The sequence below is a fragment of the Echinops telfairi genome, unplaced genomic scaffold (genome assembly GCF_000313985.2).
Source record: "Echinops telfairi isolate 266 unplaced genomic scaffold, ASM31398v2 ScPeMD7_7467;HRSCAF=8505_1, whole genome shotgun sequence".
In the NCBI taxonomy this organism is placed as follows: domain Eukaryota; kingdom Metazoa; phylum Chordata; class Mammalia; order Afrosoricida; family Tenrecidae; genus Echinops; species Echinops telfairi.
This window is the reverse complement of record NW_022111368.1, coordinates 25,536,534-25,551,551: the sequence shown is the minus strand read 5'-3', so window position 1 is coordinate 25,551,551 and position 15,018 is coordinate 25,536,534. Positions and strand designations below refer to the sequence as shown.

The 15,018-nt window shown below is 49.2% G+C and overlaps 1 protein-coding gene across 4 annotated transcripts in view; it reads right to left on the bottom strand.

The window, feature by feature from the left end:
• The window catches only part of AFF3 (AF4/FMR2 family member 3), a 587,662-nt gene that overhangs the window by 26,503 nt on the left and 546,141 nt on the right, over positions 1 to 15,018 (bottom strand). For all 4 annotated transcript variants that reach the window (XM_030888457.2, XM_045283938.1, XM_045283937.1 and 1 more), the window contains 3 exons: positions 13,453 to 13,568; positions 9,264 to 9,465; positions 6,039 to 6,163 (listed from right to left, as the gene is read on the bottom strand). In XM_030888457.2, coding sequence (XP_030744317.2) covers positions 6,039 to 6,163; positions 9,264 to 9,465; positions 13,453 to 13,568 — 443 coding nt within the window. The remainder of the gene's footprint in view (positions 1 to 6,038; positions 6,164 to 9,263; positions 9,466 to 13,452; positions 13,569 to 15,018) is intronic.

Here is a 15,018-nt window from a genome sequence, read left to right as displayed (position 1 = left end):
CATCTAATCTGGTACCTTATTTTCCATCACATGAAAAAAAAACCCAACCCAACACCAAACCCCTCAAACGAATGCCTTTGTTTCACTGACCCAGCCGATGAAATTCTTCACCCTGTTTCTCACAGCAGGGTGCTGTCCGACACACGGACGAACGGCCTAAGAGTTCGATTCGATCTCCCCTACGTGTCACTGACTGCCCATCTCGGGCTCTTCCAACGCGGGCTTCCTGGGTGGCTGGGAAGCCCAGAGCATCGCCTGGCACATCTGCATCAGGGGTCTCGGCCACGGAGCCCTCGTGAGCACTCGATCCTTTCCTTTGCTTCTCCTCGCCTTGCCCCACCCCCACCTACCAACCGAAGCCTCAGTGCTGAGCAGCAATGGGGTCTGAGCCACCCCAGTGTTTCTTCTCCCAAAAGGAGGACGACAGCAACCTTGCTTTTTATTCTCCTCAGCGGCTGAGCTGGAGTTGAGCGACCCCCACAGAGAGGCTGGCAGGCTTCTTTCTGGTAATTCCTCCCTTTGTGAAATGCCCACCCCTCGGCAGGGCCACCCGCTTTGTGAAGACTGGGGGGTGAGAGCCGAGGTCAGAGGGACTGAACAAACAGGTTCTGCAGCGCAGCAGACACCTGGATAATTTCCGTAGGGATGTTGAAATCCAAACCAGACACATAGGCAACTGCAGACCAAAGGCACCCATCATCTGATACCCTGTCAGCTTGTCATTTGATAAGTTCAGGAGGTGTCACTGTGTCCCAAGCCTTGACACAGGATTATTGTAAAGAGTTAAGGGATTATTTTTCATTCCCCGAGTCAGCAATCAGTGAAAAAGAGGGTTGGTAAAAACAGAGGAAGGTCTCAAGGAGATGGATGGGGCCAGTGGCTGGCAGAGGAGGACAGACAGAGTGCAGCATAGCTGGTGAGGTGGCTATGGGACCAGACAGGTGCTTGGGGCATCGGCTTACTGGGCATTGGAAGGTGGTGACCTGGAGGGCACCTTAACAACACAAAGGTGTTGGAGGCAAGGGCGGCAAGACGTCGTCTTACATAGCTCTGGACGCGTTGCCAGGAGAGACGGTCCCTGGAGAAGGCCATGATGCAGGGTAAAGTAGAGGGGCCGCGACAAAGAGGAGATGGAGTTACACAGTGGCTGCCCACCAGGGGCTCAAGCACAGGAAAGATGGCGAGGATGGCGTGGGGCCAGACAGTGTTTTGTTCTGCTGCACGTAACGTAAGGTCAAAAGGGGCTGTGACCAACGCCATGGCACCTCCCTACGACAAGCGATCACAATAGATCAGGGCACCTGAGCACAGGGCTTCCAGTCAGCGTTTCCCCAACCCAGGTTTGGCCCCCTCCTGAGAATATGTTCGCCTCTTTTCAGATATACTGCATCGGAATCTACAGCTTAATAAGATCCCAAGTGGTTCATACAGATCTTGTTGAACTGTAGATTCGGCGTCAGTATAGATGAAGTATATATATATATATGGACAGGCACAAGTTCAGCAGGGGGCCCAACCGGAAGGAGCCTGTTTGGAGCTCTGCTTCGGCATCAAGAACGGTGGGGGGCTGCTGTTGGCATCCTCTCCCATCCTGGGAGCTTCCCGAGGGAAGCAGGCAGGCTGCATGGAGGCGGTCAGGATTCAAACACAGCTTTTGCCTTTGCCACCCTGAGGTGGGTTGGGGCCCCAGAGCCCCTGGAACCTGGCTTCTCAGACGTGGGCAGGCTCACTTCCTGCTTCTTACACACAGGCGTTCCTGAAGACAGCTGCTTCTCTCCTGGCCTCCTGCAGAAGGCAGCCTGTGTCTTGCAGGATGCACAGGCCCCACGTGGCAGCTTTCTGCCCCTCGATCTAAAGGCACGTACTTTCTGTGTGAATGGAAAATTGTCAACTGCACTGCTGCTGGTTGTGGCTCCTCTCCCAGCGTCCCACTGAAAATAAAACGGCTGTGCCAACGCCCTTCAAATCAGCAGATTGTCATCAGAAGAACTGGAAGGCTTTGTTTTTGTCCCCCAGCCCTCTCAAGTGCCCAAGCTTCAACCTTCCCCCTCTCTGCTGTAGTTAGAACAAAATAAGGACCTGGTTGAGAGAGGGATTTCATAATGGGAAGGGGAAAAAAATCCATATAAAGACCAATGAAAGGGGCCCAGCCTAGCAGTGACCCTCAGGAGAAGGGCAGTGCCCACGATGAGCCCCCTTGGGAGCATCTTGCTGTAATACCACCTCCTCAAAGATTTCAACGGGTGTCCTTTTGCTAAATCATGCCACAAGAGAGCCGACCTTTTCCGTATGGGAATCTTCTCATCCTCCATAAAATTAAAATCCTTTTAGCTACGAGACTGCCGAGTATAATTACATTACAAATGTCAAGTCCCTCTTTCTTTCTCCCCGCCACATTTCACACACCATGGCCTTCAGCAACGAGAGGCCGGGGGGCGCCTCTCCCTCTACATCCCGGGGGTTCAGCTAGCTTGGCTCCTGTAATCTGGGCCACGGGGACAGATGGGACTTTGTTGGGTGGCTGGGCTGCACGTGCTGATCATGGCCAGCTCTTCCGCGTGAGATCTGGACAGGAGACAGCTCAGTCTTCGGGGAACAGCAGGCAGTTCTGGCTCTCTGGGCTTGCTGGCTTCCGACGCGGCGGTGATACGGCGGGCTGGGATGAGAGGCTCGCTTTCCCCGCCAAGTATTTCCTCACCCAGCTCTGCTCAGGACTTCGGTACCCAGGCTTCCACAGCACAGTCGTTCTCTTCGGAGGCTCTCTGGCCAGCAACTCTCCTGTCATTCATTATGACACCTGGCGCCCTGACAGCTCTCCTGGCTTTGCAACGCCTATGGATCTGTTTCTGGGCTTCAAGTTGCAGGCACTGCCACTGAAATCTGTGCAGAACGTTTCCCCTTTCTTCCTTCCGTCCAAATTTTGCAGCCACAACCAGTGTCACCCGAGCATGGCAGGTGTCAAGGCGCTCTCGTGAAGGAGGAGATGAAGCCGCACTGCCACCAAGCTGAGCCTGCAATTTAGTCAGAACAAGCTGACCTGGATGGGATTTTTAAAATAAATGTGACTCGGCTCGGTTCTCTCCGTGCCCTGATGATATAAACTCGGGGCTTGCTTAACTGGTAAATAACAAAGGAAAAGAGGTTTGGAAGCCCAAGACACGTATTTAAGTTTACTTATACTGATTTGAGAGATAAGGGGCCCTGGTGGCCTCGTGTGAAAAGTCACTGGCTTCAAGGTCGGCAGCGTGAAACCACTGGCTGCTGGTCCCTGGTAGAGAGAGGCGTCTTTCTACTCCCTTAAAGATGTGCAGTCTCGGAAACTGCCCACATGGCGGTCACTACAAGTCAGAATTGACGAAAAGGGCAGAGAGCTTTCTGCTGTTGCTGTGTTTTAGATTTGAGGATTCCTTACATTAATGGAAAAGGAGAGAAAGAGTGAGGGTGTTAACCCTTGGGAGTAAAATTCAGCTGGGTTCATTTAGCACTTCTTAATGAGCACCCGCCCCATTCAGCAGTTGTCTCAACTGCATGTTTACTCACCCATTAACGAGTATTTATAATACAAAAAAGATGAGTTTATTTTATTATAAAGCTGCGTGATGCCGCCTTAAAAATTAAATGACAGCAGGGCATCTGTTACTTGTTGGATCTCAATCAATTCTAAATTACTCTGGTGCAAATGATCTAGTTTTGAATTTGGCTCTATCTTTCTTGGCTTCCACCCATGACCTTTCTTCACAGTGACCCTACAGGACAGGGTAGAATTGCCCTTGTGGGTTTCTGAGATTTTAACTCTTTATTGGAGTCGAAAGTCTCATTGTTCTCCCTTGGAGTGGCTGATGGCTTCAAACTGCTAACCATTCGAATTGCAGCGCATTGCTTGTGACCACTACTCCAAACCAAAGCAATCCAAACTTACTAGCATCTAGTCAATGCTGACTCACAGTCATGTGATCCCTTGTGGGTTTCTGAGGCTGTAACTGTTTACAGGAGTAGAAAGCCAGTTTTGCTCCCTTGGAGAGGCTGGTGGTTTCAAACTGCCGACCATATAAGTGGCAGCCCAATATGTAACCACTAGACAACCATGGTTCCTAACCACTATGCCCCCAGGGCTTTATTTTAATTGTTTTCAGGAAGAGACATTACTGCCTTTTGTTTGTCAAGCTTGAAGAACTCTCTTGCAACTTTCTTGGTTTAGTAGTTGAAAGACTGTTGGTGTTGCATATTTATTTTACTGTTATGGATTTCAAATCAATCGGGACACATGGCAATTGGAACTCGACATCTCTCTCTCCATATGATGGATATGGAAGCATGCTTTTAAAATTTTTTATTATATCTGTATCCATAAAAGGAGACACAGTTTTATTGTAGCTGTCAGCCAGAAAAATTATATGTACTGCTAATGGGAAGCGCAAATGATAACAGCCTCTTCGTTGATACAGATAGTGACAAAATTATATTAGCCACAGCCCTAACAGATTGAGAAGCATTCCCCCTTGAAAACAGGCCAAAGAACTGCCGCGTGAAGCACAACCATTTAGTGGTTGCTGCTTCTGGCTTTGTCTCCCGGTCCATAACAATGGGAAGTTCCTTGCATCTTAATTTTCCATCAGTTCTTTTACATGTACCAGGCTCTTAAAACACAGCCCAATGGAAGTGGTTCCTGCTCCACTATCTGAATGCCACTCGTTCCATTTGATCACATGGGTGGATTAGGACTTTGCTATGAAACTTCCCAAGGCCCTAACACTGTCGTCTACCATTTTAAAACTTTGCTAAAGCTCATGTGACTAATCTACACCAACACTAAGGAGACATTTCTTTGACCAACTGATTTTGCCCAATTAAATACCCCTTTGGGGGATTAATTACCACCAGGTCATGAGGGCCAAGTGAGTGGGGCTGCAGGGAGTTGCAGTTGCCATGGGAAGAAGAGAAAAACCACGCATCCTCCTATGCCACCCTTCAACCTGTGGACATCCAGTCATCTCGGAAAGTGTTCACAAAATAAAACAACAAAACAGTGGATTTGGCTCTCAACTCCAAGATGATATGCCCTAAGTCATTTGCCAAAACCCAAGAAGTGCTTGAGAACTACAATGCAGCCCTCTTCTTTCTCAGAGAAGCCTCTAGTCTTCCAGGCTGGTTCTTCCCTGAGTCCGTGTAAGGCACTACAACAAAGTGGGGGGCTTCCCAACATCGGCACTTACCATCTCCCTGTTTGGGAGGCTGCAAGTCCAACCAGGACATCAGCTTGAGGGGACGACTGTCCCTCGTCCGTAGCCCTGGGCACTCTATGGGCTCCTGGGATGGTCTCTTCCTGCTGTCCATCTGTCTGTACTACCCTATAAGACACCACTCTGAAGGGACTGGGGTTAGGATCTACCCCTATGAACTCATTATCATAATGAAAGAAAGGTCTTATTTCCAAAACAAGACCCAAAAGGGGGAGGGTCTTGAGATACATTTTTGAAGGACATCATTTCAATCCATAACCAAGAGTCTTCTCAGATATTCTTTGGAGCCACTCTTTCTCCTGTGTCACCTCTTTTAAATGGATGTCGGGAATGGCCATGACACCTGGGCTTCAGGTCTGTGCTAGGATAAAGGATGCTTTTTCTTGCCTATGAATCGTCCATTATGTTATAAAGAATAGGGCGTTTTCAGGGGAAAAGGCTTTCAGGAGTGAATCACTATTACTTTTGGTCCATTATAATTGAAAAAATATGCCCATTTCCAGCGGTGCACTGTCAACTGCTCAACATACAGGTGTTTAGACAAGTACGACTCAGTAGAGCCACTGGCTTTAGCTTTCTGACTAAATTTCCTGCACGCCAACCCTACTCACTCTGGTCTACTTGCTGAATTGGACCGGCCCCAGAAGGGCTCAGCAGCATATTCTATATTCAGAACCCAGTTCACGCGGAAAGGGTGACAATGAATTCACCGAGTCACGTGATTGAACGGGGTCCTTTTACCTGTGGAGGTCCCATTGCATCCCATCCCTCAGCATGGTAATGAGAACCCACACTTACATGTCATCGAAGACAAGCTTCTGCCTCTTGCAGTCTCGGTGCCCGTTGGAGACGGGAGACCAGGGCTCCGTCTGCAGCCGTGACTTGTGGAGGAGAATGTTTTCGGAATTGTTGTGCGCTGCTTTCTAAACAACAGACAACACACGAGTCTTTGAGAAACTGCCCACCGGCTGGACAGAGTGGCTCATTCAAGAGAATACCTTTTGTTCGGTCCTCTATATCACAAGGGTGGTGCTGTTTTCATTTTATTTCAATGAAGACAAAGAAATACGGGTTTGCTAGGGCTCCCGCTGAGGGCTTTTCAAATGGTGTCTAATCTCACGCTCTCTCTTTAGCAAAGAGGAAGTCCTATGAGGCGCACTCTCACAGACGCAGAAACAGAGGCTTGGTGGTGTTAGGGAACTTGCCAGGTCACAAATAGTTACTGTGGGTGGAGGTCTAAGGGTTAGGGAGAAGGGCTCTGTGTTTCCCTGTTAGTGAGGCCAGGGATTCCCCAAGTTCACCGGGCATCACCTTACTCAAGGGGCTTGTTAAAACACAGACGGCTGGGACCCTCTCTCAGTTCCTGGTCTTGGGTGCGGGGTGGGAGACTGCATTTCTAACAAGTTTCCAGGTGCTACTGATGCAGATGGTCCAGAATGCAAGCTACACTTGCCCTCCCACTTGAGTCACAAATGCACTGGTTCTCATTAGCAGTCTGGGAAGAACATGAAAAGCTAAAGGGAATTCCAAGAAATTATTCAAGGTGTGTTTAAGAAACAAACAAATAAAAAACCCAACCCACTATTGATCTGTGGGAAAATTAATTAAAAATTATGATTCCCTAGGGGTATATATTCCTTCTGCAACTATTTACAGAGCCCCTATTATAGCTAAACACATGGACCATAGAAGAACATTTGGTGATGGAATGCAAATTGATTCCTCAGGAGTCACTGAAATGGCACATATGCAGAGGCTTGTCTATATATGGACTGATTTTATGTATTATTTTTCAAGGGTCAATGATATTGTTATAGGTGACCAGGGAAACGTGATGTTGAGCTTCCAAAATGGTCCTTAAAACCCTCCCATAATGTTCGCTTGCTCTTCACCAAAGAACAAAACCAGGCCCATGGCTGTGATAGCCTGGCCCTTGCCTGTCTCTCAGTCACTCTCCTGATATTGTTTCCCGGGGCACTTGAACTTCCCCCGCAGGACCTTTGCATAGGCTGTTTCCTCTCCCTGTGAAGCCCTTCACACCTTACTTGACTGTTGCTTAGCCTTTAGATATCCCGGAACAAGAATCCACAGCCTGTGAGCCACAACTGGCCCTTTTTATAAATAAAGTTTTATTGGAAGCCAGTTGTACCCATTTGATGTATTGTATAGCTCCTTTCATGCTACAGTCTCAGAGGTGAATAGTTATGACAGAGATCGTGTGGCCCATAAAGCCTAAAATTTTTATTATCTGACCTGTTACCGCAGGAGTTCTCAATCAGGGACAATTTGGCAAAGATGAGGCTTCCTACTCCGGTAAAGAGTTAGTCTTGGAAACTCACAGGGGCAGTTTTACCCTGCCCTGCAACAGCAGTTTTCAACCTGTGGGTCGAGACCCCTTTGGGGGTCGAATGACCCTTTCACAGGGGTCGCCCGATTCATAACAGTAGCAAAATTACAGTGAGAAAGTAGCAACAAAAATAACTTTATGGTTGGGGGTGTCTCACAACATGAGGAACCGCATTAAGGGTTGTGGCATTAGGAAGGTTGAGAATCATTCCTCTACAAGGTCAGTGGGAGTCACAGTTTGTTTTTTGGGAGAGACATTTTAAGGAGCCCTGGTGGCACAGGGGCTTATGGGTCGGCATGCTAACTGCAAGGCTGTCAGTTTGAAGCCACTCTCCTCTCCGTGGGAGAAAGATGAGGCTTTCTATTCCCATAAAGAGATCAGGTCTTGGAATCCCTTGAGGATAGTTCAACTCTGCCCTAGAGGGTTGCTGTGATTGGTTGGTTTTGTTGTGTTTCTTTTCTTTTGAGAGAGGCAATTTTGTGTGACCATAAGAGAGGGAAATGGGAGTGGAGCTGATGAAAATCTACCCAGACCTCCTATTTCCTGAGCTACTTTGAGGTCGGTTTTGTGACTACAGAACCACCAGGAGTGTGAGCAGAATGGTTCTTTGCATTTGGGGACATAAGGAGAGGAGGTGAAGAGGTGGCTGAGAACCCAGACTGCTGCTCCCGAGTGAGGCTGCCCAGAGGAGAAGGTAAACCTGCTGCTGTGGGTCGAGTTTGACCCCAGCACCCTGCTCCGCGGGGGTTCCCAGGCTGTGACCCTTTGGAAGCCTACTGTTAGGCCTGCTTGGTGGTACCGCATTGTGGGTCCGGTTCTGATCAACAGGAGAAGAGGGAGCCTCTGGAGTCTGCCACGCAGTTTTAAGTCCAGATTTAACTCTGCCCCAGTCAAGGGATCTTTCCAAATAAATGGCTTGGCTGGTTCTGACTCCTCATTTACTCTGCTCAAGATGGCAGCACACGGAGTCCTTTTCCTTTCAGGATGAGAAATAGAATCCTGAGTAAAGGCCTCTGGTGACAATCAGAAGAGGCTTCAAAGGCCCCCATCTGGTCCCTTCATGCTCAGGCCCTTTGTGGGGAGAGGAGAGAGGGGGAACTCTTTACCACTTCTCCCCAGACAGAGGATTTATGGATGTCTCTATGGGGCCTCAAACGTGTGCTTAAACTGTGCTGAGCTAGAGGCAAGAAGGCCTGGTGGTGCAAAGGTTACTCAGTTGCTGACTGAAAGGTCGGCGGTTCAAATCCATCCATTGGTTCTGTGGGGAAAATGACCTTGTGATCTACTTGCATGAAAGACTCGCTCTCACTCTCACCGCCACCGAGTCGATGCCGACTCATGGCAACCCTATTGGGCGCGGTAAAACAGGCCCCGTGAGTTTCCGAGACTGAAACGCTTCACGGGAGTACAAATCCCTGTCTTTCTACCATGGAACAGCTGGTGGTTTTGAACTGCTGACCTTGTGGATTGCAGTCCCAAATGTAACCATTACACCGCCAAAGCATTAAGAAGATAGCCAAGAAAAGCCTCAGGGGGGGTTCTGCTCTGTCATCTGGGATAGCTATGAACTGAAAATGGACTCAAGGTCACACAATACCAACAAGAACAAGCCAGAGGCAAACGGTGTGCTCCCCGCCCCGTCAGTTCTGAGTGGGGAATGAGGAGCGGCCACGTACCGTGAGGTCCCCGGCGTGCACCAGCAGCTGGTTCTCGGCCTTATGCTTTCTGTTGGTGGAGGCCGACGTGAACAGACCGTTGCCAGTGGGCCTGCCGGACGAAGTGAAGTCCTCGCTGGCGTGTTTGTGTTTCGATGCATCGGAGAGGGGTGACATGGGTGACCGGAGCATTTTTTCATTTTTATTAATTGGGATTGCCAAGCTTGAAAAGGAAATCGCAGTAATGGAATGTCACAGCGTCAGCACAGGGAGAGATAAACGGCTTATAGATGACCCAAGCCTCCCATTTCGAACCTGTTGGCAGGACCGGCTTTATTGGGACTTATCATAGCAGGAGACAACTTCATGGTATTAGGGACATCATGAATAACACACAAATTACGCTCACGGAGTCTTTTCTCTTCCGATGGGGAAAGGGGGTTAGTCTGGAGTTAGCACCAAACAAAGTGACTACCAATAACACCTTCATTTTCTGAATGTTCATCCAAGGAGCTCACAAGACCTAAACAACCAACCCCCTGCTTTTCTAACCAAGCACACGTAGCACGTAATGGGAAAAAAGAGAGAGAGAAACCACTTGGCCGTGATAAACAAGTTCTTTCTTTCTACCAAGGCTTGTGTTAACACTTGTTCTTGCACTAATTCTTAGATTGAAAAATCACACCGTCACGAGGCGCACTGCAAAGGTGGACATCTAATTCTTCTGTTTCTGAGGTCACCAAATCAAACTACACACAGTAGAAAGACTGTTCTAGTTTCTGATTCTCATTGTTAAGGTTACTAATCAATTATGCCTGAATGTAACACCCGCAAAAATAACCCATTGAGAAGAAGGAGACACTTATGTCTGAGTCTTTCTCACATGTCTCATAATGCTAGGGTTCATTCACCTACTTTCTTTTGAAAAAAAAAATGGAAACGTATTGTTTGCAGAAAACACATGAGTTTAAAATAAACTCCATCGCTGCTAATTTGGGACGCAGAGCGCAGAGGGCCAGCTAGGAAAGGTAGAGGTGTTTAATAGGGACTTCCTCTTCCCCAGGGGTATGGCCTCTTAATTGCACGTGTTGGGTATCACAGCAAACAAGTCATTAAAAGTCACTTCGAAAAGCAATTTTCTTCGTTGATGGTCACAGCGTTGAAATCACAAACACGGGCCTCTCTCAAACTAAAGCTCAATGTTGCTTGAGCAGATGACATGTGGGAATAGAATTTCTGGAGATAGATTTCTGGTTCAAGAAGCACTGTGCACTAACCACCGAGAAGATGCGCTCTGGGAAACCACTTGGGGTGATTCCCCAAGTGGCGCCTCTCCTGACGGTGACAGGGATTTCTGTGCTAAAGACAGATGGGAATACAATTGTTTTGCAAAGTGTCAGTCCAAAGTCTATCTTATATTGGACACTACATGGTTTTAGAATGCGCAGGTGAAACTGAATTACTCACTTAATCATTGCAGTTGGCATGCAGGTGTCCCCTGGTTAGAGATTCAGCTTCCAACATAAGGTGTGGCAGTTTGAACTCCCCAGTGAACACGGAAGAAAGGCCTGGTGATCTGTTTTTGGAAGGTTTCCACCTTGAACCCCCAGTGGAGGACAGCTCTGTGCTACACACTCCAGTTCACCATGTGATGGCATGGACTCAGTGGCCATTGACTTATTTTTTGTTTTGTTTTTTGGTTAGGAGGCATATGGTTACCTCTTCTCTACCATGACAAGTTCATACATTTAAGTTGACCAAGAAGGTTAGCTGGAGCTTCCCTGTCCCCCAGGCTCAACTGGCCCGGAGTCCTCACCACGGCAGATTCACGCAGATACACACACGCCCTTCCTAGGCAGAACTCAAGCATGTTCACAAGCACTGCGTCGTTACTCACACCACACCGAGGTGGTAAGTGCTGCCAGGCGCGGGCTCCAGAACAGGGTCTTTAAACCCGGGGTCCTCGTACTTGGGTGGAACATGTTACACCTTCACGTTCACTAACTTTTAGCTGAAATGTTAGCAGTTCTTTCAATGATGAGAAACCGGCGCGGTGGCTCAGTCGTACTGTTAACACGACCTGTGATGGTGGCACTAGCAGAAACCGCTTTCACGCTGGGTTCCTGTTGCTGCAGGCGTCCTGAAGCACTCGTGACATATTGCGGCAGTTAGGAGAGCACCTCAAAATATTGCTCTAGGAGCCCTGGTGGTGCAATGGTTAACTGCTCGGCTGCTAATGTCAAGGTGGATGGTGGTTGGAACAGCTCTCCTGGATAAAGCTCTCTTGTAAAGATAAATTCACGACCATCCAGTTGGCTCCTCCTCATAGTGACCCTACAGGACAGAGCAGAATTGCCCCTGTGGGTTTCTGAAACTAAGTCTTTATGGGAGTAGAAAGCCTCATCTTTCTCCGATGGAGTGGCCGGTACGTTTGAGTCATTGACCTTGTAGATAGCAGCCCAACACCTAATCAGCTCAGCCACCAGGGCTCCTCTGTAAAGGCGGTAGCCTGGAAAACCTGATGGGGCAATTCTATTCTGTCACACAGGGCTGCTATGGGCTGCAATGGACTCAGTGGCTCTCAGCAGTGAAACACTGCTTCACACTTCACAGAGAGGCACATATCTCAGGACAGCACACGTGAGAAATAGCGGAGGTCCATGTTTTCCCTATGTCGGGCGTGTGTGCTGCATGCACACCATCTACTCTGCGCCGGGGCTCTGTGGACAGGTCGTGTGCAGCCCGGCTCTCCTCTTGTCATCTCGAGGGGGGCCTCGTCCTCGTCCACAAGGTGACTGCCCAGCTCTGTGGAGGGCCCGGCCCGGGCCTGCGCAGCGGCTCTCCAATTTCTTTTCTGAGTTTTAGTGCTGCTCTACATCTTTCCTAACCTTTTCCGTTTACATTTTTATGTGTTGTGCTGAACATTAATCTCCCCTTAAAAATTCCTATGTACACAGACAGGGAGACTTGAGGAGTGTCTCTGCAGAGGGAAAGTGGTTTCCGGGTGGTGATATTTCTACATGGAAAGAACTCCCATGACTGATGAGAAGCTACTCACTTATAATAGATATCTGAGACTTTGCCCGGCTGGAAGCCATTTATCACAGCGGGGATTCGGGCCCCATCGAGTCCATCTGAGTCCCTGTGGAGGAGGGTCAGGGGGACCTTGCTGTGTGGCGGTGTAACCTTGAGGCACAGATCCTCGGTGACATCACGCTTTGAGCCTGTATCTAAAAGCTTCGGCTGGGCACTCCTCTCATGACCTATGCTTCTTCCTTTCTGCAGTAAGTGCTGTGTCCTGACGAGTTATGTGGTTGCTGCTGTTGGCTGCAGTGGCATCCCTTTCAGACTCACGGAGGCCTCATGCCCGGGGGATGAACAGCTGCCCAGTGCTCCCCAGGGAGGATTGCAGACTGGACGCCGGTGATTCACAGAGGCTTTCGCTAGTTGGTTTTTCGGAAGTGGATTGCAAAGCTTTTCTTCCTAGTCTGTCTTTGTCCAGAAGCTCTGCTGAAATCTACAAGCCTAAACTGACAAGGACAGGCAGGAGCTGCACAGGGAACCCACTGGGCCAGGAAATGAACCCATGGAAGGTTAAGATTCTTGATTGAAGCACCCGTAGACCCCATATTAGTTTAGCTGTGACTCTTAATTAAAACAACAGCTTGAAGTTTGTTTACTGTGTATTCAGGGAGGAGAGTATGTCCTTGCGGGGAGCGGACGGGCAAACTCTGTGTTTAAAATAATGCCTTTGGGGCAAAATAACTGGTCTTTCATTGCAAAGGATGAAGTTATGTAGTGATGTGGGGCTGCCCCGTGAGGCTCATGTCTGGGCATCATTAACCCCTAAGCAGGAATGGGGAATGTCCGGCCCTCGGGACACATATGACCTGCGGAATCTCAATACCAGCTAACGTCACATGCCCCACTGAAGAAAAGCAGGTGCAGCGGTCACACTAGGGGTGAGCTCAATGGACCAGTGTGGCCCAAGAATGCTGTTATAAATGTTATAAGTGTTATGTGTCGACATGGCCCTCGGCAGAAAAAAAAGGTTTTTCCCGGTCCCTGCCTTAGACAAATGGAGGGACGAAGGCCTGGATTTCAGACGGAGGATGCTCGTTAAGAGTCTGACAGTCCTACACTCCAACAGGGGCTTTCAGACCCAGCCCGGCCGTGGCTCAGTTCCGCCCAGGAGGGGCCCTGTCCATACCTGTTGATGCTCCTGTTGCAGTGGGTTGCAGACACAGTGCTACTGGTCAGTCGTGAGGAGCTCTCCCTCTCTGACTGGGCTCTCTTGGTCTCCCTGTAATCGTCTTCGTTTTCACACTGTGGGACGATACAAGAAAACCAATCATCTTTGGCTTTGGGGTGTCAGGGGGTGGGGAGGGGATGACTTCCCTAGAAAACCCAGGAGGCGATATGGCGCCCTGGCTGTGCTGACCCGGTTGATATTGTCAGTGTCTCTACCGGCAGCCTGCGGGGAGGTGAGTCCCCACCCTGTGACTTAGAGGGACTATTTCCAATATGAACACGGCCCTGCCCTCGGCGGGCCCAGGGCCTACCCTGCCGCGCACACGTCCTGCTCTGAATTTAGGCTGTAGCTGCCGTAACTCTCTTTTTGGCATCTCCTGAAGTCAGCACACGGTAGAAGAACTTCATAGTCTCCGAGCTTCAAGGGCAACGGGCAGTGACAAGGTAAGGCCTTCCTTTTGAAATTCACGCCTTTGATGAATTTCAAGCAGAGGTTGTTACCTGGTAGTGCCTCAACCCTGTAGAATAACCAAGGATTCGCTGACACCTCAGGATCCTGGAGGCACCTTTGAATAAAATGAGGCTTTGTGTTCTGCTTTTGAAGATTCTGTGTAACATCAGATGTGTATTACAGTGCAGTGCAAACTCACTCAACCCAAATTCCATTTCCAGGAAGGCAGAACATAGCAGTAGGGGAAGCGGACCCTGCTTAGGCCCTACATCTAAGACTTCTCTCTCTCTCTCTCTCTCTCTTGTTGGGGTTAGAACCGCAGCCTCTGTGGCAGGGGCCACTGGGGCTCACATTGATAAGGCGTTCTGGTGGGGGGAGGGGGCTGTATCAAAGCTCCGTATCCCCGGTCCTGGGCTCAGGGACTCTGGCAGGGCAGGTCTCAGCAGTGTGAGCATCAGGTCCACCTGTCACCTACTCCAGCCCTGGCACCTTAGCATCCCAGGATGCTGAGAAAAAAATCTTAAAACCCAATTGGCTGCCACGGTGTCAATTCTGTTTCACAGCAACCCCATGGGACAGGGCAGAGCTGCTCCTGTGGGCTTTTGAGACCGCCACTCTTCACGGAAGTAGAAAGGCCCATCCTTGTGTCCTCAGAGGGGCTGGTGGTCCCCAGCTTTTGACCTTGCTAACTCCTACACCACCCGGGATCTCCTGCTGAGAAAAGAGTGCTAGAAAAATGTCCTTTCCTTTCTCTCGTGTCTGTTTCCTGACGAGCCATGGGGCCTATGAGTGGGAGCAGGGTTAGAATAAACCGGGCTTCTTAAGTTAAAATAACAAAGGCCATAAGAATAAGACGTTAAGTACAGAGTAATTGTGGGATTTATATGTATGTTTTTCTGCATGCCTCTCTATATTATCTACATGTGTCTATATCACTCTCACTCTCTGCCAACACCTCAATTCTGACTCACATACCACCCAACAGGACAGAGTAGACTGCCTCTGTGGGTGGGTGAGACTGGTGATTCTTTACAGGAGCAGAAAGCCTCATCTTTCTCCGATGGAGTGGCCGGT